Raw genomic sequence first — 25,928 nt, forward strand, 5'->3', positions numbered from 1 at the left:
TATTATCTTACTAAAAAAATCCCATTCTATTACCGAACTTTGGACAGACGTATTTAATAACAGTTTAGATTGTTTATTACAAGTTTGAATTAAAGATGTAATGGAATATGGAACTAATCTTGGGAGACAGGAGGAGGAGACACAGTCTAGACAATGCTCAGATAATAGGCAGCAGAAGAAATAGAGAAGAAGAAATAGAGACCTGGCAAGCATCTCACAAGGATCTTCTCTAGTTTCTTTGACTGTAGATGTGAGCAGGGAGAGATGTACTTTCAGATTTGCAGGATTCTGTTACTGTCAACTTATAAGTTAGAATAGTATCTTTAGGTATACTTCAGGGGTGAAATCCAGCAGGTTCTAACAGGTTCTGGAGAACTGGTAGTGGAAATTTTGAGTAGTTCGGAGAACCGGCAAATACCACCTCTGCTGGCCCCAGAGTGGGGTGGGAATGGAGATTTTGCAATATCCTTCCCCCAGGAGTAGGGATGGAATGGGGATTTTGCAGTATCCTTCCCCTGCCACGCCCACCAAGCCATGCCCACAGAACCGGTAGGGAAAAAATTTGGATTTCACCCCGGTATACTTCTTATCTGCATTACCTCATAAGATGATAATAGGTGAAATATATTATCCCCTAAAGCACTTGACTGCAGATTGAAAATATGAAAATTGAAAAATTATTTTGGAATTGTATATAACTTTGCATCTTTGCATCAACAAATTACTTACTCTTCATTATGTGAATAAAATGCAGGTAGTTACTCTTCACTATATGAATAAAATGCAGGTAGTCCCAGTTTACAATGGCAATTGGAACTGGAATTGTCATTGCTAAATAACACAGTTATAAAGCATGACATCCTGTGATTGTACCACTTCGTGATGGCAGTTCCAACAGTCCAAGCTGTCTTCATTAAGCAAGGATCACATGGATCTTTAAGTAAGCACTTTACATGACCATGACTTGTGACTTCCTGCCAGCTGCCCCATTGACTTTTCTTGTTGATAGCTGACAAAGGATGTTGGAAATCGTGATCACATGACTGTGGGGACAGTGCACATTAAGTGAAAACAAAAATGCACCAAGAAATGTATCTTCTATAATTGATTATTATTGAGTATTTTTTAATTGAGTATTATTTAATAGTATTGTAAACTTGTTTTCTTTAAGATCACAAAGTTGTTTGGGAAGAAATGGTGAATGCATGCTGGTGTGGTCTTCTTGCTGCACTGTCTTTACTTCTGGATGCTAGGTATTGAATTGTTTTTAAATAGTTTCGTTTTTGAAAACTATGCTTTCTTACACGCAAGCTAAGAGCAATTTGTATAGCAAATTGCATGTCAACTAAGTATCTTATTTCTGAAGAGCTAAGAGACAAATATTTATGACCAAAAAACTGTAAAGAATTGGATATCGTTGCAATTTAACTGATTAGTTAAGCAAGACTAAGCTTTTTTCTTCTATTCTTCTAGAGAAAACTTATATCTTATACATTGTATTATATTATGTTAAATAACATTAAAATACTGTACCCATAAATATGGTCACATGAGATTTATCATTTTTGATACCAGGTACATGATAGCAATAGCAATTAGCACTTAGACTTATATACTGCTTCACAGTGCTTTATAGCCCTCTCTAAGCAGTTTACGATGTTAGCATATTGTCTCTGGAGTGCGCCGTGAGTTAGCGTGCAGTATTGCATTCTAACTGCTGCACCACCACGGCTGATAATATAACAATTGCTTGAAATAAATAAATTATAGCATAAGACAGAGACCGCCACTAACTTTCATCAACTCTCACATTTTCCTAGCTAGAATTATTACTTCTGAGAATTCTGTGAGATTAATCTTTCTATGTGTACAGCACCAAGACTGGAACTAATATAAAGGTTTGTGTTACTTTAGTGTAACACAAAGCTTTATTGTACTTTATTTTTTTGTAACACAATATGCAAAATGATTTTCCAGAAAGATTCTACATGTACATCTTCAAAACATGTACATTTGAAAGATAATAAAAAGCCCATATTATTAAAGGGCTCTATTTTCAATTTGTTTTGTGTCTTCAGAATTAGTCTAGTAATTATCTTGCATGTCTTAATTCTTACATAAATATTTTTGTTCTACACTCTACACATTAGGCAAGCTGTATTTTGGAGGATTAATTTTATTATTGAACAACTATAGTGCTATCAGTCAATCCAAAATGTTAATAAGCCTCAAACCTGAATATTTAAGAAAGTAAAAGTGAGATTGGCTTTCTTAGGAGAATATCTATGGGTGCACAATTATTGGGCAACTATTAGTGTGCAGAATTATTATGCAATAAATGAAAAATTTGCCCATCTCACTCATTTATTTGCATCTGTTAAAGTGAGAATAATAAACAAACAACTAAAACATACAAATAAGCATTTCTGACATTTAAAAAAAAATCAGTGACCAATATAGCCACCCTTTTTTTCAATAACAGTCATAAGCCTTCCATTCATGGAGTCTGTCAGTTTCTTGATCAGTTGACAATCAACTTTTTGTGCAGCAGCCACCCCAGCCTCCCAGACACTGTTCAGAGAGGTGTGCTGTTTTTCTTCGCCATAAATCTCCCATTTAAAAAGAGCCCACAAATTCTCAAAAGGGTTTAGATCAGAGGAGGAAGGGGGCCATGTCATTCTTTCATCTTTAAGGCCTTTACTGGCTAGCCAAGCAGTGGAGTACTTTGATGCACGTGATGGAGCAATGTCCTGCATAAAAATCATGGTCTTCTTGAAAGGTGCAGACATTTTCCTGTAATACTGCTTGATGAAAGTGTCTTCTAAAACCTGGCAGTAGGTTTGGGAGTTGATTCTGAGTCCATCTTCAATCCAAAAAGGTCCAACTAGCTCATCTTTAATAATACCAGCCCATACCAGTACCCCACCTCCAGATTGCTAGCATCTGAGTTGAAGTGGAGTTCTGTGCCTGTTACTGATCCAGCCACAGGCCCATCCATCTGGTCCGCCAAGAGTCACTCTCATCAGTCCATAAAACCTTTGAAAAATCTGTCTTCAGATATTTCTTGGCCCAGTCTTGCTCTTTCAATGGAAGTATCTTGTTCAGTGGTGCTCGAGTTTCAGCCTTCCTTATGTTAGCCATATCTCTGAGCACTGAACAACTTGTACTTCTGGGCACTCCATGTAGGTTGCAGTTCTGGAATATGACAGCACTGGAGGGTAATGGATTCTTGGTAGCTTCATGTTTGATTCTTCTCAAATCTTCGGCCGTTAATGTGCATCTTTTTTTCTCAAAACAGTCCTGTGACCCTGTTGACAATTTGCAACAAAACGTTTGATGGTTCTGTGATCACGCCCCAATATCTTAGCAATTTCAAGAGTGCTGCGTACCTCTGAAAGACTTTTTACAATTTTTGACTTTTCAGAATCAGTTAAACCTCTTTTTTGGCCCATTTTACCTAAAGAAAAGAAGCTGCCTACAGGTAATTATGCACACCTTGATATAGGGTGTTTATCTCCTTAGGCCACACCTTCCTTCATTACACAAATACATCACCTGATATGCTTATATCCACTAAGCATTCAAGTTTATACAGCTTGGAGGTGGAAAATATGAATAAAAATGACGATATGGTTAAAATACTCATTTGCCTAATAATTGTGCACAAAGTGTATGTATTTTATTTTCAATGGAACAATATGGATATTTATGCTTTGTTTTTAATCAAAATTACTTTTAATATGTATGGATTATATTAATAATTTTTGTACTATTTCAGCACCGATGAAGCTGCCACAGAAAATATTCTAAAAGCTGAGCTAACTATGGCTGCATTGTGTGGAAAATTAAATCTTGTAACATCAAGAGATGCCTTTATTACTGCTATTTGCAAAGGTTCTTTACCTCCTCACTATGCCTTGACAGTACTGAATACTACTAGTGCTGCCCTTTCCAGTAAATGTAAGGATATTATTTAGTCTTATTTTACACCATCTAAATGCAAAAATGCTGTGCAATTTTGAAAGAAAGTGCTTTTCTTAATATATATTAGACACGCATACTTGTCAAAATATGTGGATCTGTGGAACTGTAAGAAGTGAATGATAAGATAAGATAAAGAGTTATATATGGCCAGATTCTGAAAGCCCACCAGTCTTTTCTTCACTGGTTGAATGTTATTAATAGTGCATAGAAATTACAAACTACCATGTGCCTATGAAGACTTTCATTGCTGTTTTGGATGCACAACATAATTTTAGATGTTAAGGCTACATTAAAATGTCTCCATTAGTAGCAAACTGATTTTTTAAGGATTTTAAAATTTTTATTACTAATAGTTTGTTATAACTACCATGTTTCTCCAAAAAGAAAGCCAGGTCTTATTTTCTTTTGACCCCCGAAAAAACAGCTAGGCCTTCTTTTTGAAGAGTTCTAATTATTGACTCACCTCACAGCAGTGGCACTGACAGCCCTGTCCAGCAGGAGCCAGCTGCTGACTCACTTCTTCTGCGGCCGCTTGCCATCACTCGCACGCATCACCCTGGCCTCTATTTCGCCTTCAGATGCCTGCCAGAAGGCATCTGAACACAAAACGAAGGCCAGGGCGATGCAGGCATGTGGTGGCAAGCAGCTGCAGAAGAAGACGAGGCGTGTGTCGAGATGTGTGAGGCCTGGTAAGTAGGGCAGCTCTAACCCCCCATCCCCACCCTAGCTTATTTTTTTACCTGTGTGCCTCACCCCACCTCCTCGTCACACCCCCACGCCCCATCCCCTGGGCGGGGTCTTAATTAGGGCTAATTTAGTGGGTGAGGCTTAATTTGATCCCATGCACTCAAAACCTGATAGGGCTTCTTTTCAAGGTGGGTCGTCTTTTTGGAGAAACACAATATTAGTAATATATTTAATAAATATATTTATATGTATGCATAAGTATATTTGAATTAAAAACATAATTTATGGAAGTTCATATCTAAATATTGTTTTGCTTTCCAGCCTATTCTATTCAAGGTCAAAGTGTGCAAATGATCAGTCCCTCAAGTGAATCTCATCAGCAAGTTGTAGCAGTCGGGCAACCACTGGCTCTGCAACCACAGGGAACAGTAATGGTAAAATACAGTTTGTAAATATTTCTTTTTTGCTTCATTATTATCTATCTTTTTTCTCATTTCCCCCATCACTATTAAGCCATGCCAAATTCAGTAAACCTACGTATATTTTCATTAACTGAAAAGCTTCCTAATGTCTTCTTAAAGCTGAATGCTAATTATTTATTTTAGTCTTTTTTTGTACAAAATGTAATTGTATCCAGAAGTGTGTGTGTGTGTGTGTGTGTGTATAGACAGTATGCAGATAGGCACATTATTTAAACAATCTGAACTTTAGATTGTCCAAATTTTGTTGTACTGGGCTATCGCAATCTTTTTTTTTCCATTGGCGTGACACGGTTTGGTAGAATATTAGACTTTTAAAAAGAATGGACTTCTATTATAGCATGGTGAAAAGAACAGAACAGAAAAGTACAAGTTAAATCACATAAAAAGCCTATGAAATCCAAGAAAGGGAGCTAATGCTAATTATCATTATATTTAAGTGATGTATTCACGGAGGAACAGTATAGATAGCTCCCATTTTAATTGCTAATATAGATCACATTTTCATCTCTCCTGTCTAATATAGCATATTTGATCTATATTCATGATATTAACCATCAAATTGTTTAATCCTAACAATGGTACATGAAGCAGGCATTATGATTTATTCAGTAACTGTGATTAAATATATCATGGTTTAATACATTAAACATGTTACATACATAAGCCAAATTTTCATACCATATTCTAGTTATAAAAAGAAATATGTTCATTGTCAAAGTAACCTGCAGTTATTTTCAGATTCATTATTTACAGCTTTTGCTTGAATGACACCTATTTTACCGTACCTATGTAAGAGAAAGTAAAATAGCCAAGAAACACCTTTGCAGCTGGAGACTAAATCTTCCTGAGCTTTCTTCTGCCTTCATGGCACCATTCTAGTTTCAGTTGCATGGCTATTGTAGAATGTAATCTGATTTTGAAATGATTTAAAATTAAATGATGGCTTGTAAATTTAGACTTCTTTTGTGTTTGTCAACTGTTCTTCCTCTTTACCATTTTTCTGCAAGCTTTATTTATTTTATATTTCATATTTCTTAACCGCCCATCTCCCTCGGAGAGGGCTCTGGGCGGTGATTTCCCTCTTAGTTTTCATTTTTCACCAAACTGCTAAGAGGAACAACCATCCAGCAGAAGCAAAATTTGCATCAGCTCTTCTCCCTTCCTTTCCTGCCTGTTCCCCGCATGCAGAGAAAGGGGAAACCACCTACTCACCTGCATACTCAGGTATCCTGCCAGCCACCATTTTGGATGAGGACTAGGGAGCCACTGTGCAGGTCTTGGTGTTCCATTGTCACAGTGGGTTACTGATTTGGCTCATCCCTGTCCTGATAAAACAAGAAGTCCTTTAAACAGATAAGCTATTCTTATCTATCTCATGTTTGGTGAGCAGCCTTGTAAGTAATTGAAATGAAGTTTATAGTATTCCATGAAAAAAAAAATGTTTCTCAGTATACTTTTAAGAATTCTTTAAGGATAAGTCACTGCCCTTTTATTTTTTCTTGTCTTTAGGAGGAATCTTATCTTGGCAGAGAGATTCTTTATAAAAGTTTTACAGTAGCTTTCCAGTACTCAGTAACTCGGTTACTGTGTCTGCTCCCTTTATATCAGCTACTACCTATCAGATGTGGGGTTCCTTTCACTTTTATCTTTCTATTATAGTATCTTTAACCAATTAAGATATTTAATATTCTACATTATTATTCCATCTTGATGGCTTCTGCTTTGTTCCTATGATGCATAAATTATATCTTTTCATGTTTCATTTAATGTCATCTCATTGTCAATTACAGTTATGAATTTTTGGTCTAGTAAGATCCTCAAGCTTTATTTATATTTCAGCTTGCAGTAAATTGAGAAAGAGTTTGGCTATTCATTTCTTAATCTTTGTTATTTTAAAAAACCACTAAAGGGATAATATTAATGAACTTGAATGAACAGTGCACAATGAGTTTTGTTTCTAGTTATTGTTGCTACTTGTCAGTTATAAATATAAATTAGTTCTATCCTGGAATGAATCTGATGAAATTAAAATATATATATGGTTCTGTATATGTTTCAAATACTAATTGCAGGAGAATACTACAGGTATTCCTCGCTTTATGACTGTTCATTCAGCAACCATTCAAAAATGATGACAGTGCTGAAAGATGGAATTTGTGACTATGTCCAAAGCCATTGCAGTGCTCCCACGGTCACATGATTGCGATCTGGGTTCTTGGCAACTCGTTCTTACTTACAATAGTTTGCCAACGCAAATGTGATCATCATTTGAAATCTTCCCTGCTAGCTTCTTCAGAGAGCCAAAAGGGAAGTCAGTAAAGAAGGTTACAAGCCACTGCTGCCTGCTGCCAGGGCTTCCTCTGGTTTTTGGAGTCTGGCTAAAAAAGGTCCATTGGAACCCATTCTCAAAGAGACTGGAAGAGTTACCGGCCAAATTTATTTGCCCTGTGCAGGGCAGAATTCCTCCACCAAGCAGCCCAAACGCTCTCAGAGATGTTGGCTGAAAAAGTCTGCTTCAGAAGCCAAGACTTTAAATACCGTTGTATCAAAAGAAGCATGTATATTTTGGGTTCTCCCTTTTCTGCTTCGGTTTTATTTGTACCAGCTTGTACTAATATTTGTTTGTAAAGTAAAATATTTGAATATTTGATCAAATTAAAAGGCTTCCCTCTGCCATAATGATTTAAAGATTATATCCCTTACCCACAAGCCTCAGTTATAGAAAAATCTAAGAATAAATTGTTGTAGTGGGTATTTTTGGAATGATTATATTTTTTATTAATATTGTTGAAACAGTTTTTCACTTATAAAACACTTTTAACTTACATCTATAAAATGCTAACTGTTTAAAAATTTTCTTTTAGCTTACATCTAAGAATATACAGTGCATGAGGACATTACTTAGCTTGGCTCATTGTCATGGAACTGTCCTTGGTACATCATGGCAACTTGTCTTAGCTACACTTCAGGTGAATTGTAAATTTTTCATAAAAATGAATGTATCATTTTCAGTGGTTCAGCAATGAAATTTCTCCTATGCTAAAAATGAGATCTATTCAATTTGTCAGACTGCTATTGTTATACGACAACTCACCTTGACTTTGGGTATCCAAATATGATCATCCCAACATGCATGAAACCACAAATATGATTAGAACATACATGCTCTAGTTTTTAAATTGTGATAAGAACTTTACATACTTTGTCACAGAAGAACATACTTACGTTCTTAAAGTACCATATTTTTCAGACTATAAGACACATCTGACACCTAAATTTGGAAGAGAAAATCAACAAAAAAAAGTTTTTTGCCTCCACACGCCCCATTTTCGGGCCTTTTCCAGCCTTTTTCCAGCCCATTTTCAAGGCTTTCTTCAGTTCATTTTCGAGGCTTTTTTCGGCCCGTTTTCTAGACTTTTTTACCCATTTTCGAGGCTTTGTTCAGCTTGTTTTCAAGGCTTTTTTTGGCCCATTTTCATGGCTTTTTCCGGCCAGTTTTTGAGACTTTTTCAGCCCATTTTTGAGGCTTTTCCGGCCCGTTTTCGAGGCTTTTTGGGGCCCATTTTTGAGGCTTTCTGGGCCTAATTTTTTTTAGAAAAAAAATTTTTTTTTCAAAAAAAAATTGGCCAAAAAGAGCCTAGAAAATGGGCCCAAAAAAGCTTCAAAATGGCCCCAAAAAGCCTCAAAAACAGGCAAGAAAAAGCCTAAAAAGTGGGCTGAAAAAAGCCCCAAAATGGGCTGAAAAAAGCCCCAAAAATGGGCCAAAAAAAGCCCTGAAAAAGGCCGAAGAAAAAGGCCCGAAAATGGGGTGTCAGAGGCAAAAAAAAAAAAAACCCAGCCGGCGGGTGGCGAGGCTTTGGGAATATTCGGTCTATAAGACACAGAGACATTTTCACCCCCTTTTGGGAGGCAAAAAAGTGTGTCTTATAGTCCGAAAAATATGGTAAATATTTTACAAAGGTATTTCAAATTTTATTTTATTTTTTATTTTAGCATCTTGTATGGATTCTTGGTTTGAAACCAGGCATTGGAGGTGCTTTAAAGCCTGGAAGAGCTGTAGAAGGACCTAGCACAGTAAGATACATATTACTTTATTGAATAGAACTGTGATCATATCATATGGTTTTACTATACATTTACCAAATTTTGCAATTATTTCTTTTAGGTTCTAACTACAGCTGTTATGACTGATTTGCCAGTTATCTCCAACATTCTTTCCAGACTTTTTGAAAGTTCACAGTAAGAAAATGTCTTTGCAAACAAATTTTTAAATACACAGTTCTAAAACTCTGTCTCTAACTGTCTATTATACCTCTTTTTATCATTTTAACCACTTTTATTTGTTGCAAACAGCAGAACAGGGGTTCTTTTTTCTTATTCATTTTGAAATAGTTTTAATACTTGATTTCTCTCCTCCGTTCCTTCCCCACAGATATCTGGATGATGTTTCATTACATCATTTAATAAATGCACTTTGTTCATTGTCTCTGGAAGCCATGGATATGGCCTATGGAAATAATAAGGTACAATATGTTTAAGTTTCTTATTTAAATCAACCAGATTAATTCAGTTAAGTTTACATATGAATTACATGAACATGAATTATATAAACATGGTTTATATCAATTATCCCATATGGTCCTTATAGCCCCGTGATGGCGAACATATGGCACACGCCCCACAGGTGGCACGCAGAGCTCTCTCTGTGGTCATGCACGCCACATCAGCTGCTCTTCCAGGTTCTATCACGCACATGCGTGCCGGCCAGCTGATCCGGCACGCATGCGCACCAGCCAGCTGCTCTCTTCTGGGTTCCGGCATGCGTATGCTCGCTGGCCAGCTGGTCTGAAGAAAAACTTTGAGGTGATTTATGTGATTATACATTGTTTTCTTAGTTGGCCATGGTATTCTCATGAATCTTCATCAACACTGAAGTTCAAAAGCATCAGTACTTTTTCTGTTCTGCTGCTTCAAAGTCAAACTTTTGTTTCCATACAGCATCACATGGAATACCATGGCTTGCACTATTCTAATCTTTGTAAGTGTAGGTATATAACAGAACATTTTTTCAAGGTCTTCATGACTGCTTTACTAAGTGCTAGTCCATTATGTATTATCTTGACTGTTTTTTATGGAGGATCCCAAAAGGCTGAAGCTGTTTACCACTTCAGTATCTTCATTGTCAGTTTTAGGCTCTTGTTGTACATGTTGTCATGAGTTTGATGATCTTATATTTAATTCTAGTCCCATTTTTTCACTTGTGTTCTTTCACTTTTTTTCGCAGCTTGTTGATCCTATGCATTTTTGGCTATCAGAGTAGTGCCATCAGCATAGTACAGGTTATATTTATGTATTATATATTCATAAATATTATTTATATGGCCTCTCATCTCACGGAATGTGACTTTGGGCGGCATACAATAAAACCGTAAAATAGTAATGGTAAAATAGAATGCCATTAAAAACATTAAAAAGGCTAAGGAAGAACACTAGATGTGGAGATATGGAGCCACTATTCCCTTGAGTCTGCAGGCTTGTTGACACTGTCAAATTTTGCAGGATTTCTGGAAGGATGGAATGAAAATATTAGATCCCATTGCAGGGAAGAAATGGTGTTCCAGAGAAAGTGCCATGGCAGAAAAAAACCATTGCAAAGGAGATGTAACTCCTTTGTAGATAAAACCCACAACTATAGATATTTCTTCTCCAGTTTTTAGAGCACACTCTATTTCTTCAAATGTATCTTCCCTTAATATATATTTCAGCAAATGGTTTAAATATAAAAGTGGAAAATATATAACCTTGTCTGAGTAGTTTGCCAACCTGAAGACAGTCAATTTCACCATGTTCCTGTTCAGTTTGTACTATGGCTTGATTTGTATATAGGTTTTGCATGATGACAAAACAGTTTTCTGGGATTCCCATTTTTCTAAGCACATTTCACAGCTTGACATGATCAATAAGATCAGTGGCTTTTCTATGAAGCATATAGTGACTTTTCTTGGTATTCTTTGGCTTTCTCAATTATTCAGCATGCATCAGCAATAAAACAGATTTTATATAACATTACATATTAATGAATTTACATACTCATTTTAGTCTTTTGCCCCTATAGCTCCTTTCTTGGTATTCCTTAATTAAGTACAATTGTTCATAATTATGCATTTAGTTCAAATATAGAAGCAATTGTAAACAGGATGGGAAAAGTTAATATCTTAAATTAAAGCTTGAAATTGATTTATAACCCTAGCTTGTTACACAATTTGTAACTACTGTCTTTGTGGCAGAAAAGGAAAAAATAAAGACCACAGGGAAAGCTTTGTGCAAAACTTAATTTATTAAACTAAGTTCTGATCAGTGAATTCCAAAAATATATATGTATGTATGTATGTATGTATGTATGTATGTATGTATGTATGGTTATATGCTAATGGTCCAACACCAAGTCACAGAATTTTAAAATGCAGCACACCATTAATGCATGCATAAGTACCGTATTTTTCGGACTATAAGACGCACCGGACTATAAGATGCACCTAAATTTACAGGAGGAAAACAAGAAAAAAATAGTTTTTAGCCTCCATGCATCGGATTTTTGCCTTCCCAGGTCCCCAGAAGCATTCTGCAGTGCTCTGCACGGCCTGTTTTTGCCAAAAACGGGCCCGTTTTTGCCAAAAGCTAATACATTTTGGGCCTGCAGAGTCCTTCTGGGGGCCGGGAAGGGTAAAAACACAACATGCAGAGGGTTCAGGAGTATTCAGTCTATAAGATGCACCTAAATTTTCACCCACTTTTAGGGTGGAAAAAGGTGTGTCTTATATTCTGAAAAATACGGTAAATATATATAGTACATACATATATAAAAAGAAGAAACCCTATAAAGTTAACATTTCATTGAAGGCACCAAATGGATTCTGTAAGCTAGGGGTATAAATAAAAAAATTTATACTGCCTTTGAATTGTATGGGTATTGGTCATTTAATAAGAATACTTCAATCTCGTCATCATGAGGAGATTTATCAAACTAAAAAGCAAATGAATTGATCTCCCATGTGTGTATAGTTGGTACTTTAAAAGTTTGTGTGAAACAGATCCAGTACTCTGTACTCTAACAAATATATATTTGAACTTCATATGGACAGTTGGTACACAGTATGAATTTTATCATATTGGGTAAAGGATTATAATTCACAACTAAAAATTAAACTGCTATATCAACAACCCTTAAAGAGAACACTACATCACTGTTCTTCAGTACAGTAACTTAATGTTTGAGCTGGTGAATGAAATCATTTTAAATACCATTTGCATTTAGGAACCATCATTGTTTGCTGTTGCTAAATTGTTAGAAACAGGACTGGTTAACATGCATAGGATTGAAATTCTGTGGAGACCACTGACTGGTCATCTTTTAGAGGTAATGAATCATTTTACAATCTTGTATCAGTGTTTATGTTTGAAAAATTTTAGTATTCTTCTCCCTTTAATTAAGACTTAAAGACATAAGAATAAGAAGCAATGTTTAATATTAGTTGCTTTCCTGTTTCTATTCTGTTTTGTTCCTTATTAACTCTAGAGTCATGGAATTAGAAGGGATAATTAGACTATTGAATCCTCCAATTCCCTGCTTAACGTGAATTCTGTACCTGTGTGGATTGGGAAAGTATCCGATGAGAAGAAAGTCACATTTTTCCCACATGAGCACCATAATTGTTTCAGAGAATGCACCTTTTCTCATATAATCATAACTTGTAAATAAATAAACCATACAGTTGTGTACTAGCAGATAAAACAATTGATGTATCCAATGTAGTTTTATTGGTAGCAGTATGGAACAATAAAATTTTTTTCTTCTTTAAAATAAGGAACAAAACAAAATGGGTTTTTTTCTAACATCCTAATCTAGTTTAAAAACCTGGGGTTTTTTTGACATCTCACATCCAAATACTAACCAGGTGGGGTTTTTTTTAATATTGGTGTATTAAATAGCTTGTTAATAGGTGCCTTTATTGAAAATCCCAAATCCTTTCCAGATAAAACACTTAATATGCCAGAAATTTCACAACTATATGGTAAAAAGTAACATGATTGTCAGGGGGGCTGTTATTATTGTGCATAATTTAAATCAGGATAATGCTGCCCAAAATACTACTATATTGCAAATTAAAATTATAATTCTGCCTTAACTGAAAAGCAGAATAGATATTCTTGGATTGTATACAATGTAATGTTTTAGCTACCTACAAAAGGGTATTTTGTGTACATGTGCTGATTATGCTTCTTATCTCAGAAAATTGCTAAAGCTGAATTGTTTTGCTTTATATGAATTTATAAATTTTATATTAGAAATTTATGTTTTTAATAAATATGCTTAAGGAATACTAATATTTCAAAACAGATGTGCTTTTTTTCTTACCAAAGAGAAGTGCTTATGCATGACCATACATATCCCTGCAGATACAACCCAAACCAGATTCCAAAAGCACCTATGTTGCCCTGGAAAAATGTACAGCTCCTTAATTGATACAAAGAGTGCTACTTTGTAGTTCTTTCTGCTTGTTGTAATACATATCTTTCAAAGGATTTACAGAGACAAAAAAGTTCTATATGAGAAATATTACCAAGATTTGGGGTGCTGAAAGTATAATATTCGATATTAATGCTTGAAAATTTACAAACTCATATTGATCAGAATTGCAGTGATTCTGCTTAGCAGACATGGAAATCCAGCCCTTCAATGTTGCTAAATTTCAGTTCAAGCCAACATTGCCAATTATGAGATAAAATAGCAGTAATAACATTGAAATATATATGTTTCACACCTCATTGTCAGATTTTTTTTCATTTTTACTATGCATTTTTCTCTTCATAAAATTAAAAGAAAAATTATATTTTTTGCATTGATATATCATTAAAATGATTTACTTCTAGGCTGGCAAGCTCAGGAAGTGGGGGAGTAGTAGAATTCAGTTTGAAAAATAGGTCAGTTCCATATTTTAAACTACAATGCTACACCAATATTTTGTATTGTTATTTAGTATTTATATGCTGATAATAAATTATATTATCTTCCCCAGTTTCATTTTTGAACAAATCTGGGAAATAGGCTAGACATGGCAGCTATGACAATTCATTGCAACATGACTGAAACAATATTGCAATTCAGATCTTCCCATATAGGGCTGACATTTCAGTCATTATATTACTTCTGGAAATGTTATGCATCAGATCTAGAATAATATAAAGCTTAGTTTTGTTATTCTAATATTTATTGCTTGAATTGCCTTAGATTCATATTTTTCATTTTTTCCCCTTTTCCTTTATTGCTTCCTAATTTTTTTAATTCAGAAGGTAAGCATGCCTTGCAAGTATGTCTTACTTACTAGCTGATCTTTTTCTAATGTAGAATTATCACATTGTGATGTTGGAAAATAATATATAAAACCAAACTGAGATTTCAAAGAGATGAATTTTAATATAAGCAGAATGAGCATTTTATAAGATAGGATGACACAACACTACAACCATGCAAATCATCAGAATTGGGTAGAGAATATAGGTAAAGATGAAACATGTAAAGATATTATTACTCCACTGATAAATATGCTCTTAATTTAATGTACTTAATTTAGTTTTTGAAAATAAGAATTACGAAGCATTTTGCTTGCTAATAATGCAACAACTGCTATGCTTATGTATAAACAGAGTGGTTTATAATTATCAAGATAGACATTAGTACTCTTTCAATAATTTTATAGACTGAAAAGCAATATAGAGTGCTGAATATTTATTAATGTGCATTCTGACTGTAGGTCTGCCAACATCCAAACTCAAGGATGAGGGAATGGGGAGCAGAAGCTTTAACTTCTCTCATCAAAGCTGGATTGACATTTAACCATGACCCTTCGCTCTCTCAGAACCAGGTAAATTAGCATGCTAGAAAATAATTAGTAGCTTAATTGATAATGATGTTGAGTAAGAAGTATAAATTGTTTTCTACAATTGCATTCAAATTTAGTTATAAATAGAGTAGAACTAGAATTTCAATGCCATGTTTTTTTATTATAACGTTGTTCTGCTAATCAATGGGTTTCCTAGGACATTATCTGTTTATTAGACTGAATAATGGTGCACTGATAAATAGCCCTGTAAAAGTCTTTTCCAAAGAAAACCCCATTTAGTTGACAGAATATTGCAGCCCAGATAGAATAAAAATGCATAATGAACAAGTTATGGCATATACAATTTATATCATGACATCAATTTACTAGTGATTATATTGTTATCAGATATTACCAGATGTTAGAAGATGTGGCCCTACATGTTAATATTATAAGAAGGGAGTTTAAAAATGTCTTAAAGCTACAATTATAGTCTCCATAATTTAGAGGTATGAAGTCTGCCCATTGCTATTTATATGATAAAGTCTCCTTAAATAAAACTGACAGTTATAGAATAGTGAACAAGGTTGGGTGTAGACCAGTCTAGTCATTAGTATGGTAAGTAACTTTTCTCCACTTGTTTGTTTTCAATCCCAGAGGAAAACATCTTTCCTACACTTAGAAGTGGTATAGTCACTTCTCTACTAGTGTTTCCAAGCATGGCACTATGGACAGGAGGTTAATCACAAAATTATGATGGTAGAGAATTTTGTTTTGATCACTCATGAGACAGATGAAACATTATTTTATGTTGTTTCTAATTTCATGTTATTTTACAGAAGATGTTTGCAATTGATGACAGTAACTATCTTACCATTTCTAGTTATTTTTTACTTTTTTTGAATGAATAATATTTTCATTTCTTTTTTTTCAGAGGCTTCAGCTGTTGTTACTAAACCCACTGAAAGAGCTGTCAAATATCAGTCACCCTGATATTAGACTCAAGCAATTGGAATGCGTTTTACAGATTTTGCAAAGCCAAGGGGACAGTCTAGGGCCTGGATGGCCCTTGGTGCTTGGAGTTATGGGAGCAATTAGAAGTGATCAAGGGTAAGTGTATTTTATTTATTTATTTTATTTAAAATACATACATGGCTGATTATCTTATCTGCCACACTTCTAGTAGGGTACCACCAATAGTTAAACCAAAGATGGTAAAATTGGAGGCTGACATTTCAACCAACACAGCCCAATACAATAAAGTACAATCCCTAGGCTTTAACCTTAGCCCTATAGGACAGGACATAGTAATATATTACAATTGAGGGTGAACTTATTAATAATTGATGGTGAAATTATTAATAATTATAAAATTATTAATGGGTAACAATGTCTGTCTAATTTTACAGACATTATAGCAAAACCTAACTAAGTTCAAAGAAACTACATTATACTGATCCAATAGTAGCTGTGCTGTCAGTGTTCCCAGTAATGCACCCAAAGAAAGCAGAACTCAGAGACAGGTAGATTCCTCAAGGAATGATTTATTGGATACATCATATTGGCACAACTGGTGAAAACCGACTCTGAAGGTTTCCATGGTTTTCACCTAATTAAAAAATTAAAAGTTCCCCCCTTTCCCCAAGTCATCATTCATATTGTCAAATCTCTTTGCAAGTCCCGCTCTAACCTCTCAGGATTGTTGGAAATGGAGTGGGGGTTAGTTTTACTTACAGATCTCTTGTCAGCAAAGTGCTCCTCAATTCTTGGTTGTTTTGCAGTTTTCACTGGTGGGAGAGATCCCAGGCTAGTGCCATAGCATTTTCTTTCTTTTTTTCATGCCTTATTAGTCCCCGGCAGAAACAAAACTTTTGTCTGTGTTATAGTCTATGCTGTTATCTCCTCCCAAAAATATTAGTTAAATAAAAAAGGATCCAATGGGAATACTAAAAATTGATAAAATAAAATAAAACCAAGAGGCGCTACTGCAAACACGCTCCAGCAGCCCTCCCCTCCCCCATCAATCACATTGTCCAATCGAGGTGGACAGTTGCTTGGTTACTCCACTCCTCTCCCCAGCCATGTGTTGGAATGTTCTTTGTTCCAACAGGAAAACTTTTTGTTTTGACTATAAAACCCCAGCTATCTATTTCCCCCCTCCCTATCTCTTCTTCGTCCTTGTGGCAATCCTGAAGCCTCCAATATGGCCTCAGCCAGGCTCACTTCAGGGTTAACAGTCAGCCCCTCTTTAACTGACAAGCTCCTGAAAAAGAAAAAAAAACCCAGAGAGGTTAATCAGTGCTCAAATTAATCACCTCTTCCTCCCCCCAGAGGTCCCTTTGGCTTTTGAGGGTATTTTTCTTGGAACTGTTTGATCAGCCTGTTTGCCTTTACATCCCAGCTCTTTATCCATGTAGCTTCGGAGAGCAGGTACCTCTTTCATTGTACTAGGTTTTGCAATCTCCCTTTGTACGATCTGGAATCTAGAATTCTCTTTATTTTGTAATGCATTTTCCCTTGCATTAAGATTGGTTTTGGGGCTGCCTGGTCTACTGGCTTTAGCTGGGAGTCTACCACCGGTTTTAGCAAGCTGCTATGAAAGACCGGATGCACTTTTCCTAGTAGGCAGAGGAGTTTCAGCTGTACTGTAACTGGGTTACTCACTTTCACTATGGAAAGGGCCCTATGAACTTTGGTCCTAGCTTCTTGCAGGGGAGTTTTAGCCTCAAGTATTTTGTTGAGAGGTAAACTTTCCTCCCTATCTGGAAAGGCTTCTGAGGGGCTCAATGTTTATCGGCTTGCACTTTATGAGTCTTTGCCGCTTCTTGAAGGTTTTGCTTTGTATTTTCCCAGGCTTTTTTCATGGGCTCCATCCATTCAGTTAAAGACATGGAGGAGAGCGGCTCCCTCAGGAGCTCAGGCATGGGGACAAATTCCATGACACTGGTGATCTGGAAAGGGTGTAAGCCGATGCTACTATGCACCACATTATTGTATGCCACTTCGACAAAAGGCAGTAATTCTGCCCAATTGTAGCATCTTAAATATTGTTAACCATGCCGTTAGTCCATTCCACGGCCCTGTTAGTACTCGAATGAAAGGCTGAACTAAGTCCCTGTGAGGACCTAATGGATTGTATAAATTCCCTCCATAACTTAGCTGTAAATTGGACCCCCCTGTCAAAGATGATTCTACGAGGAACACCATGTAGCCTATGGATAACTTTTATGAACAGTTTGGCCAGCTTGTGGGCTGATGGGAAACTAAAGCAGGCTATGAAATGGGCTTGTTTTGAGAACAGGTCTATCATGGTCCAAATGACCATGTTGCCATCACTCTCAGGGAGCTCTACTACTGTGTTTTCCCGAAAATAAGACCCTGTCTTATATTTTTTTGAACTCTGAAATAAGCACTTGGCCTTATTACCATCCGCTCAAAAGCCCGATTGGGCTTATTATCAGGAGATGTCTTACTTTGGGGAAAACAGGGTATACAGTCCATGGCGATTTCTTCCCAACGGTCTGCCACTTGTTGGAGCAACCCTGGGGGCTTCCCTGGTCTTTTCTTCATCAGCGCACAGGTTGCACAACTTTTGACATAGTCTCCTTTCATTTTTGGCCACCAAAATTGTCTCCTGGCCAGGTACAAGGTCTTCAGCAAACCAAAATGTCCTGCTTGCTTGGAGTCGTGGCTCTTTTGGAGTATATGGAGGTGCAAACTGCTGGGGACATATAGCTTGGAGCCCTTCCAGGCTAGTCTGTCCCTAAGGGTCAGCACCCCTAAGTTATCCCTGTACCATGGTCCAGCTGGCAATTTGGTTTTTAATTTTTGAGTTAAACCTCCACCACCTCCGGTTCTTTGTTGTTGCACTTGTCTTCTGGTGGTGGCTTGTGTCACAGGTTGAGGGGGGGAAGCATGGCATAGTACGTCTTGGTAGTATGTCTCTCGGAAGTCTAATTTGGTAAATACTTTTCCCTTTGCCAAGTGGGCTAGCAGGTCTTCCATGAGGGGGAGTGGATACTGTACATATTTTCCACACAAACTGTGCTAATTCCTCTAAAATCCACGCATAGCCTCATAGGCCTGTGGTTTTTTTTCTTTGAAGAGGACTGGGGTGGCCACACTCGACCTTGTTAGTTGTATGAACCCTCTAGCTAGGTTTGTGTCAATGTACTCCCTCAGTTCCTTCATTTCTTTAGGAACTGGGGTCATGGAGTACATTTTCGGCTTGGGTAGTTTCTCCCCAGGCACGAATTCTATCGCGCAGTTGGTGGAGCGGGGTGGGGGGTGGGTAGGGCATTGCATTCCTCTTCACTGAACATGCCTGCTAGATCTTGGTACTCTCGGGGGATTTTTGGCATCCCTGGGAGCCGTTCGGACATGATTTTGCCCCTCTCATCTCGCTTAGTGTCTTTCGGCCATTGGACAGCTCTTCCCACGGCCGCTTTGTGGGGAGGAAGAGGGCTTATCCCCAGTCTAAGCTTTCGGTCACCCCTTCCCAGCAGCTGGTAAGGACCCATTTGTCCAGCCACACTAGTCCTAGAATCACTGCTTCGGTCATCTTTAGCATCACTATGAAACGGATGAGCTCCCAGTGCCGGCCTGTCTCTAGCATTGTTGGTTCAGTGAGGAGTGTTGTAGGGGCTCCCCCTATCAGCAATCCATTGACCTGCTCGAACTGTATAGGCCGAGTCATTGTTTTCATTCTGATCCCCAATTTTAGGACCATGGGCAGGCTGCTAAGGCAACAGGTGCAGCCCGTGTCTATGGTGGCTTCCATCTCTCTCTGTGCCCCAGTTTTTGGAACTAGTCTCTACTGGATGGCGAATGGGCGGATGGCTTCACTTACCATCAGGTCATCCTCGTCATCACTGTCATAGGGTGTGGGCAGCCGAGGTTGCAGGGCTGGTGTTCCCTCTTCCCTGCTTGTCGGAGGGGAGACCTCAATGGCCTGGCTGGCGAATTTTCCACTTTCTGGGGTGACTTCCTAGGTTTTGTCAGCTCCGGGATTTTCCCTTTTTGATGAGGAATCAGGGCCAGGGATTCAGCTGCCCAGTGGCCTTGCTGGCTGCAGCAGAAGCATTTGATGGGCTGCCCTGAAGTCCCCCTCAGCTGCTCTTTGGCCTGGCGGTGGGTTGGTACCGACCAAGTTGGCGCCTCTCAGGTTGGCTCTTTGGCTTTTTTCCTGTGGAACCACGTTTCTTGTGCCAGTTGAGTTTGAGGTCCATGGCCACTGCCATTCGATACCACTCGTGGATGCGATCAGGGACCCCTTGACAGATTCACGTGTGAAGTAGTTCTGAGTCTAAGCCTTCTTTAAAGAACTAGACCAGGAGCTGTTCTGGCCAGTGCCCCAGCTTCCTAGCAATTCTTTTGAATTCCCTGACATACTCTTTGGCAGGGCAACCCTTCTTCTTGATTTTGTGTATCTCCGCTACAGCTTGCTGGGCTTGGGACTCATCTTTGAATCTAGCCCTCAGCTCCTGCAGGAAGGTGTCAATGTTTCCCATCTTCATCATGGAGCTGGGTCACCCATTCAGCCACTTCCCCCTATAGGTTTAAGATACAGTTTGGACCATGGCTTGGTTGGTGGGGTAGCTATGGCCATGGTTGTCAATGTGAGCCCACACTTGGTTCAGGAAAAAAGCGAGCTTATCCGGGTCCCTATCAAAGGTGGCTTTGATCGCTGGCAGTGCAGTGGGAGGTTGGTGGCAGAGAAGGTGCAGGGGTCTGCGGTGGCACCTCCGCAGGGGCCCACTGCATTTGGACCCAGCTATAAATATAAATATTTACTGAATACATCATATTGATACAACTGGCGAATAGCAACTCTGAAGGTTCCCATGGGTTTCACTTAATTAAAAAAGTAAAAGTTCCCCTCTTTCCCCAAATCATCAGTCACCTTGTCCAATTGAGGTGCTGGCCATGGTTACTCCACTCCTCTTCTCCTCAGCCACCTGTTGGAATGTCCTTGGTTCCCACAGGAAAACTTTTTGTTCTGACTATAAAACCCCAGCTATCTATTTCCCCCCTCCCTATCCCTTCTTCTTTCTTATGACAACCCTGAAGCCTCCAAGATGGCCTCAGCCAGCTCACTTCAGGGTTGACGTGTGCATAAAAAGAATCAGAATTACTGGGATATTTTGTGTCAAGTAAGACATTAAGATAAGTCCTTGAAGATGAGATCTTTATAGAGGGTGCAATACAGCAGGATGTGGTTTCAATGACCCCCTTGTCCACAGGGGCACAGTCTCAACTCATATGGAACTTTTTTGTATCAGCCCTCCAGAACTGCTATGTGCAGAACATCAGATCCTCCAAAATTTAGGAACAGTTGGGAGATACATATCTTACTGGTTTATGAAGGGAGGCCTATCTGCTCAAGAATACATTCTTGAGTAAAGCAGACAGCACCTGATCTTTAATACTATCTTTAGATGCATTAAATACACATTCACAATCCATCATTAGGAACTCCTCCTTGGAGAGGCCAAGATTTTGGAGTTTTAATGAAATAATCTTAATCCATGTTGATTTATAGTTATTCTCCATAAAAATATGGCTGAAACCTAGGGAAGAACAACAGTTTCAGCCAAAATTTATTATAATGCAAACCCATGCACTTCTTTCAACCTTTATAAGTTTAAATAAATAAAGAAAGAAAGAAAGAAATATGATCATGTGACCATGGAGAATCAGGAGTTGTAACTTCAAGGATAGGTCGCAGATAGCTTTCTTTAAATCCATTGTAACTTCAAACAGTCATTAAACAACTGATCATAAGTTGAGGACCACTTGTATCATAATTCTTATTTATAAATAATTATTGATTTTGTTAATAGAGAGTCTCTAATCCGGACTGCATTCCAGTGTCTCCAGTTGGTTGTGACTGACTTTTTGCCAACAATGCCATGTACTTGCCTACAGATTGTAGTAGATGTCGCTGGAAGTTTTGGTCTTCACAACCAAGAACTAAACATCAGTTTAACTTCAATTGGTCTTTTGGTGAGGCTTAATTTATTGTTATTCTTACTCCCTAAATATGTAGATTTTTATGTGAAGGTTTAAATTTATATTCTGCTTTCAAATTAAATCATGTTAGAGATTGCTTCTAAATAAATATGACGTAGTAAAAGTGTTTGGCAAATAAATATTAACAATAAATATTGAAATAAAACTCACTAACCTTAAAATATATTATGATATATAAAATATGGTGTTCTGTATAAAATAGCAGACATAATTGCCATTTTAAGTGTTATTTTTTACTATACAAAATAGGACATATTTTGTGTAAAATCAGCAACCTGCTTAAAATTGGAGCTAGTCCATTTAAAGCATACATATAAATACTTCAGTGATCGTTTTTTTTAAAGAAAATAATTCACCTCTAAACCAAAATGTTTTTGATGAAATTCCATTTCTGTGGGAATTTGGCTAAAATCTGCTTTTTCATCTCACTGGTTTTCATAAAAAAGGGAAATGCTAAAGTGTTCTATAATATTTTTAAGTATTCAAACTAAGGGGGGCAGCGGTCGACCCCGAGGCACCTTGCTTGTGGGGTGCCACAAGGGTCGGTCCTCTCGCCCCTTCTGTTCAACATTTATGTGAAGCCGCTGGGTAAGATCATCCGTGGCTTTGGGGTGGAGTTCCATCAGTACGCTGACGACACTCAGCTGTACATCTCCACCCCAGGCCACCCCAACGATGCCCTTGAAGTGATGTCCCAGTGCCTGGAGACCGTGCGGGCCTGGATGGGGAGAAACAGGCTCCGACTCAACCCTTCCAAGACCGAGTGGCTGTGGCTTCCGGCGTCCCGATATAGCCAGCTGGTACCATCGCTGGCTATTGGGGGCGAATCATTGGCCCCCACGGAAAGGGCTCGCAACTTAGGCGTCCTCCTGGATGCATGGCTGTCTTTAGAAGAGCATATGACGTCCATGGCCAGGGGGGCTTTTTATCAGGTCTGCCTGATACGGCAGTTGCGTCCCTTTCTGGATCGGGACTCCCTACGCACGGTCACTCAAGCACTCGTCACTTCCCGCCTGGACTACTGCAATGCTCTCTACATGGGGCTCCCCTTGGGGTGCACCCGGAGGCTGCAGTTGATCCAGAATGCGGCCGCGCGGGAGATTATGGGAGCGACGGGGCGCTCCCACGTGACACCTCTCCTGCGCGAGCTGCACTGGCTTCCTGTGGTCTTCCGGGTGCGCTTCAAGGTGTTGGTGATCACCTTTAAAGCACTCCATGGCTTAGGGCCGGGGTATTTGCGAGACCGCCTTCTGCCGCCAATAGCCTCCCACCGGCCGGTTCGCTCGCACAGAGAGGGCCTCCTCAGGGTGCCGTCGGCCAAACAGTGCCGGCTGGCGACCCCCAGGGGCAGAGCCTTCTCTGTGGCGGCACCAGCCCTCTGGAATGACCTACCCCCTGAGATATGCACGATATCAGACCTCCGGACTTTTCGTCGGGCCCTGAAAACACACTTATTCCATCTAGCCGGGCTGGCTTGATCCCATCCTCTCAGTTTTAATTGATTCGGTTTTAATCTGGGTTGTTTTAAATTATTTCGGCCAAAATTATTTAATTGTTTTTAAATTGTTTTTAAATTTTGTATACTATGTTTTATTTTGGCTGTGCACCGCCCTGAGTCCTGCGGGAGAAGGGCGGTATAAAAATAAAAATAAAAATAAAAATAAAAATAAAAATAAAAATAAAAATAAAAATAAAAATAAAAATAAAAATAAATAAATAAATAAATAAATAAATAAATAATCATGTTTTTGCTGTTGTGGGAGGACAGTAGAGATACCAACAGCACATCGGTGAAACAAATGGCTGTGTTACATCTTTTGTGAAGTCCCCTGTCTGAGCTTCGAGCCTCCATTGCTGCATTTTGGAGATGTATACGACTGCGGATCTTCTTGCGCTGCGAGATTCCCCCTTCTCGCAGATGTGGCCCTCCTCACTATTGAGGGCCCACCTCAAGGACGGGTTTTGGGACCCAGAGAGGTGGCATGTGAAAACTAGGGGATTGAGGGGTTTTCTATCGAAATTTTTAGTCAAATTTTTAAGGGGTCCCAGGGAGGGGGAGGGTCAGATTGGAATTCGGGCTGTGGGTATGGGGGATAACCCACAAGGGGGAGGGTCGGGTCTGGAAGTGAAGCGCGGCGTGGGGGGTGGGGGACCCGGGATCGAGGGGGGGGGGTTAGAGCTTGTCCGGATGGTTTTTTGAACATCAGTACTGTAGGTGGGAGGGGTAGATATGGCGGGAGCAGGGGGCCATATCGTGTTAGGGGAGTGCGCACTCGCTGTCTACGAGCGGTGGCGTGCTCCAGCCCCCAAGGTTCTACTCACTCCTCAGGTTGCATTGACTCTCAGGACCCAGGCCTTCGGCTGATGCTGTGCAATGCCAGGTCCGTAGTAAATAAAGCCCCCCTCATTTGTGATCTTGTTCAGGAGGGGGGTGCGGACCTGTTACGGAGACCTGGTTGGGCCAGGAGGGGGGGTTCCCCTCGTTGAAATGTGCCCGCCAGATTTCCAAGCATTCCATCAGCCGAGGTCACAGGGGAGGGGCAGGTGGGTAGCGGTTATCATTAAAGAAGGTCTGAGACAGAGGGAGGCCACTGTTCCTCAGACGGCCGGCTGTGAATCCCTTTTTGTGAAATGGGGTCATGGGGTTTAGATGGGTTTGCTGATCACTTACCTGGCTCCCTGCCATGTGGCAACAGCCCTGCCCGAGCTACTCAACGTCATCGCCACGGTGGCGGTTGATACCCCTAGGCTTATGGTCATGGGGGATTTCAACCTGCCGTCCGTGGGTGAGATGTCTGAGATGGCTCGGGAGTTCATGGCTTCCATGACAGCTATGGACCTGACCCAGTTAATTCATAGCCCTACCCACACGGGGGAAACACGCTGGATCTGGTTTTTGTCTCTGGACAGTGGTTGAGGGATCTTGAGATAGGGGATATAGTCACTGAACCCTTGTCATGGTCAGATCACTCTCTCCGTCTCGACTTTCAAACCGCTGCACCCCGCCACAAGGAGGCGGAGCCGGTAAGATGGTTCCGCCCCAGGCGCCTGATGGAACCTGACAGATTCCAGATGGAGCTTGGGCCATTTCCTGAGGTTCTGGCACATGCCTCGACTGGAGACCTGGTGGCCGCCTGGGATAGGGCGGCTGCTGGAGCTCTGGATCGGGTCATGCCTTTGCGGCCTGTGACCCGGCGCCGATCTCAATTGGCTCCTTGGTTTACCGAGGAGCTGAGGGAGTTGAAGCGCCGGAAAAGACGCCTAGAGAGTAGTTGGAGGGCCAGTCTTTCTGAATCTGACCGGACACTAGTAAGATCCCACATTAGGAATTACCTAGTGGCGATAAAAGCAGCGAAATGTAGCTATTTTGCTGCTCTTATTGCGTCATCAGATAACCGCCCGGCCGCCCTCTTTAGGGTGACCCACTCCTTGCTCCATCAGGAAGCGCGGGAGGACCCCTTGGAGGGTAGAGCCGAGGATTTTGTTCAGTATCTATATGACAAAATCACTCAAGATTCGGGAAGATTTGGACTCCGACTGGGTAGTCTCAGGGGGAGAGACAGGGGCAGGTCTTGAGAATGTTATCTGGGATGAGTTTGAACCTGTGACCCCTGAGGACGTGGACAGGATTCTGGGCAGACTGAACGCGACCACTTGTTTATTGGACCCGTGTCCCTCCTGGTTAGTGCTGGCTTCCCGGGAAGTGACACGAGGCTGGTTCCAGGGAATTAGAAATGCTTCGCTGGGTGAGGGTGACTTTCCCGCCGCCTTGAAAGAGGCGGTGGTGAGGCCTCTCCTCAAGAAGCCTTCCCTGGACCCGGCAATGTTGGTAAATTATCGTCCGGTCTCCAACCTTCGCTTC

The 25,928-nt window shown here is 39.5% G+C and overlaps 1 protein-coding gene across 2 annotated transcripts in view; it reads left to right on the forward strand.

Annotated features, from left to right (window-relative positions):
- The window catches only part of MON2 (MON2 homolog, regulator of endosome-to-Golgi trafficking), an 86,253-nt gene that overhangs the window by 32,598 nt on the left and 27,727 nt on the right, over positions 1 to 25,928 (forward strand). For both annotated transcript variants that reach the window (XM_070948095.1, XM_070948096.1), the window contains exons 13-23: positions 1,172 to 1,253; positions 3,779 to 3,960; positions 4,993 to 5,105; positions 8,018 to 8,122; positions 9,147 to 9,227; positions 9,319 to 9,392; positions 9,586 to 9,676; positions 12,469 to 12,570; positions 14,966 to 15,076; positions 15,969 to 16,144; positions 21,877 to 22,039. In XM_070948095.1, the coding sequence (XP_070804196.1) occupies positions 1,172 to 1,253; positions 3,779 to 3,960; positions 4,993 to 5,105; positions 8,018 to 8,122; positions 9,147 to 9,227; positions 9,319 to 9,392; positions 9,586 to 9,676; positions 12,469 to 12,570; positions 14,966 to 15,076; positions 15,969 to 16,144; positions 21,877 to 22,039 (1,280 nt within the window). The remainder of the gene's footprint in view (positions 1 to 1,171; positions 1,254 to 3,778; positions 3,961 to 4,992; positions 5,106 to 8,017; positions 8,123 to 9,146; positions 9,228 to 9,318; positions 9,393 to 9,585; positions 9,677 to 12,468; positions 12,571 to 14,965; positions 15,077 to 15,968; positions 16,145 to 21,876; positions 22,040 to 25,928) is intronic.

Source organism: Pituophis catenifer, unplaced genomic scaffold (genome assembly GCF_029215685.1).
Source record: "Pituophis catenifer annectens isolate HBS135680 unplaced genomic scaffold, rPitCat1.0.hap2 SCAF_7, whole genome shotgun sequence".
Classification (NCBI taxonomy): Eukaryota; Metazoa; Chordata; class Lepidosauria; order Squamata; family Colubridae; genus Pituophis; species Pituophis catenifer.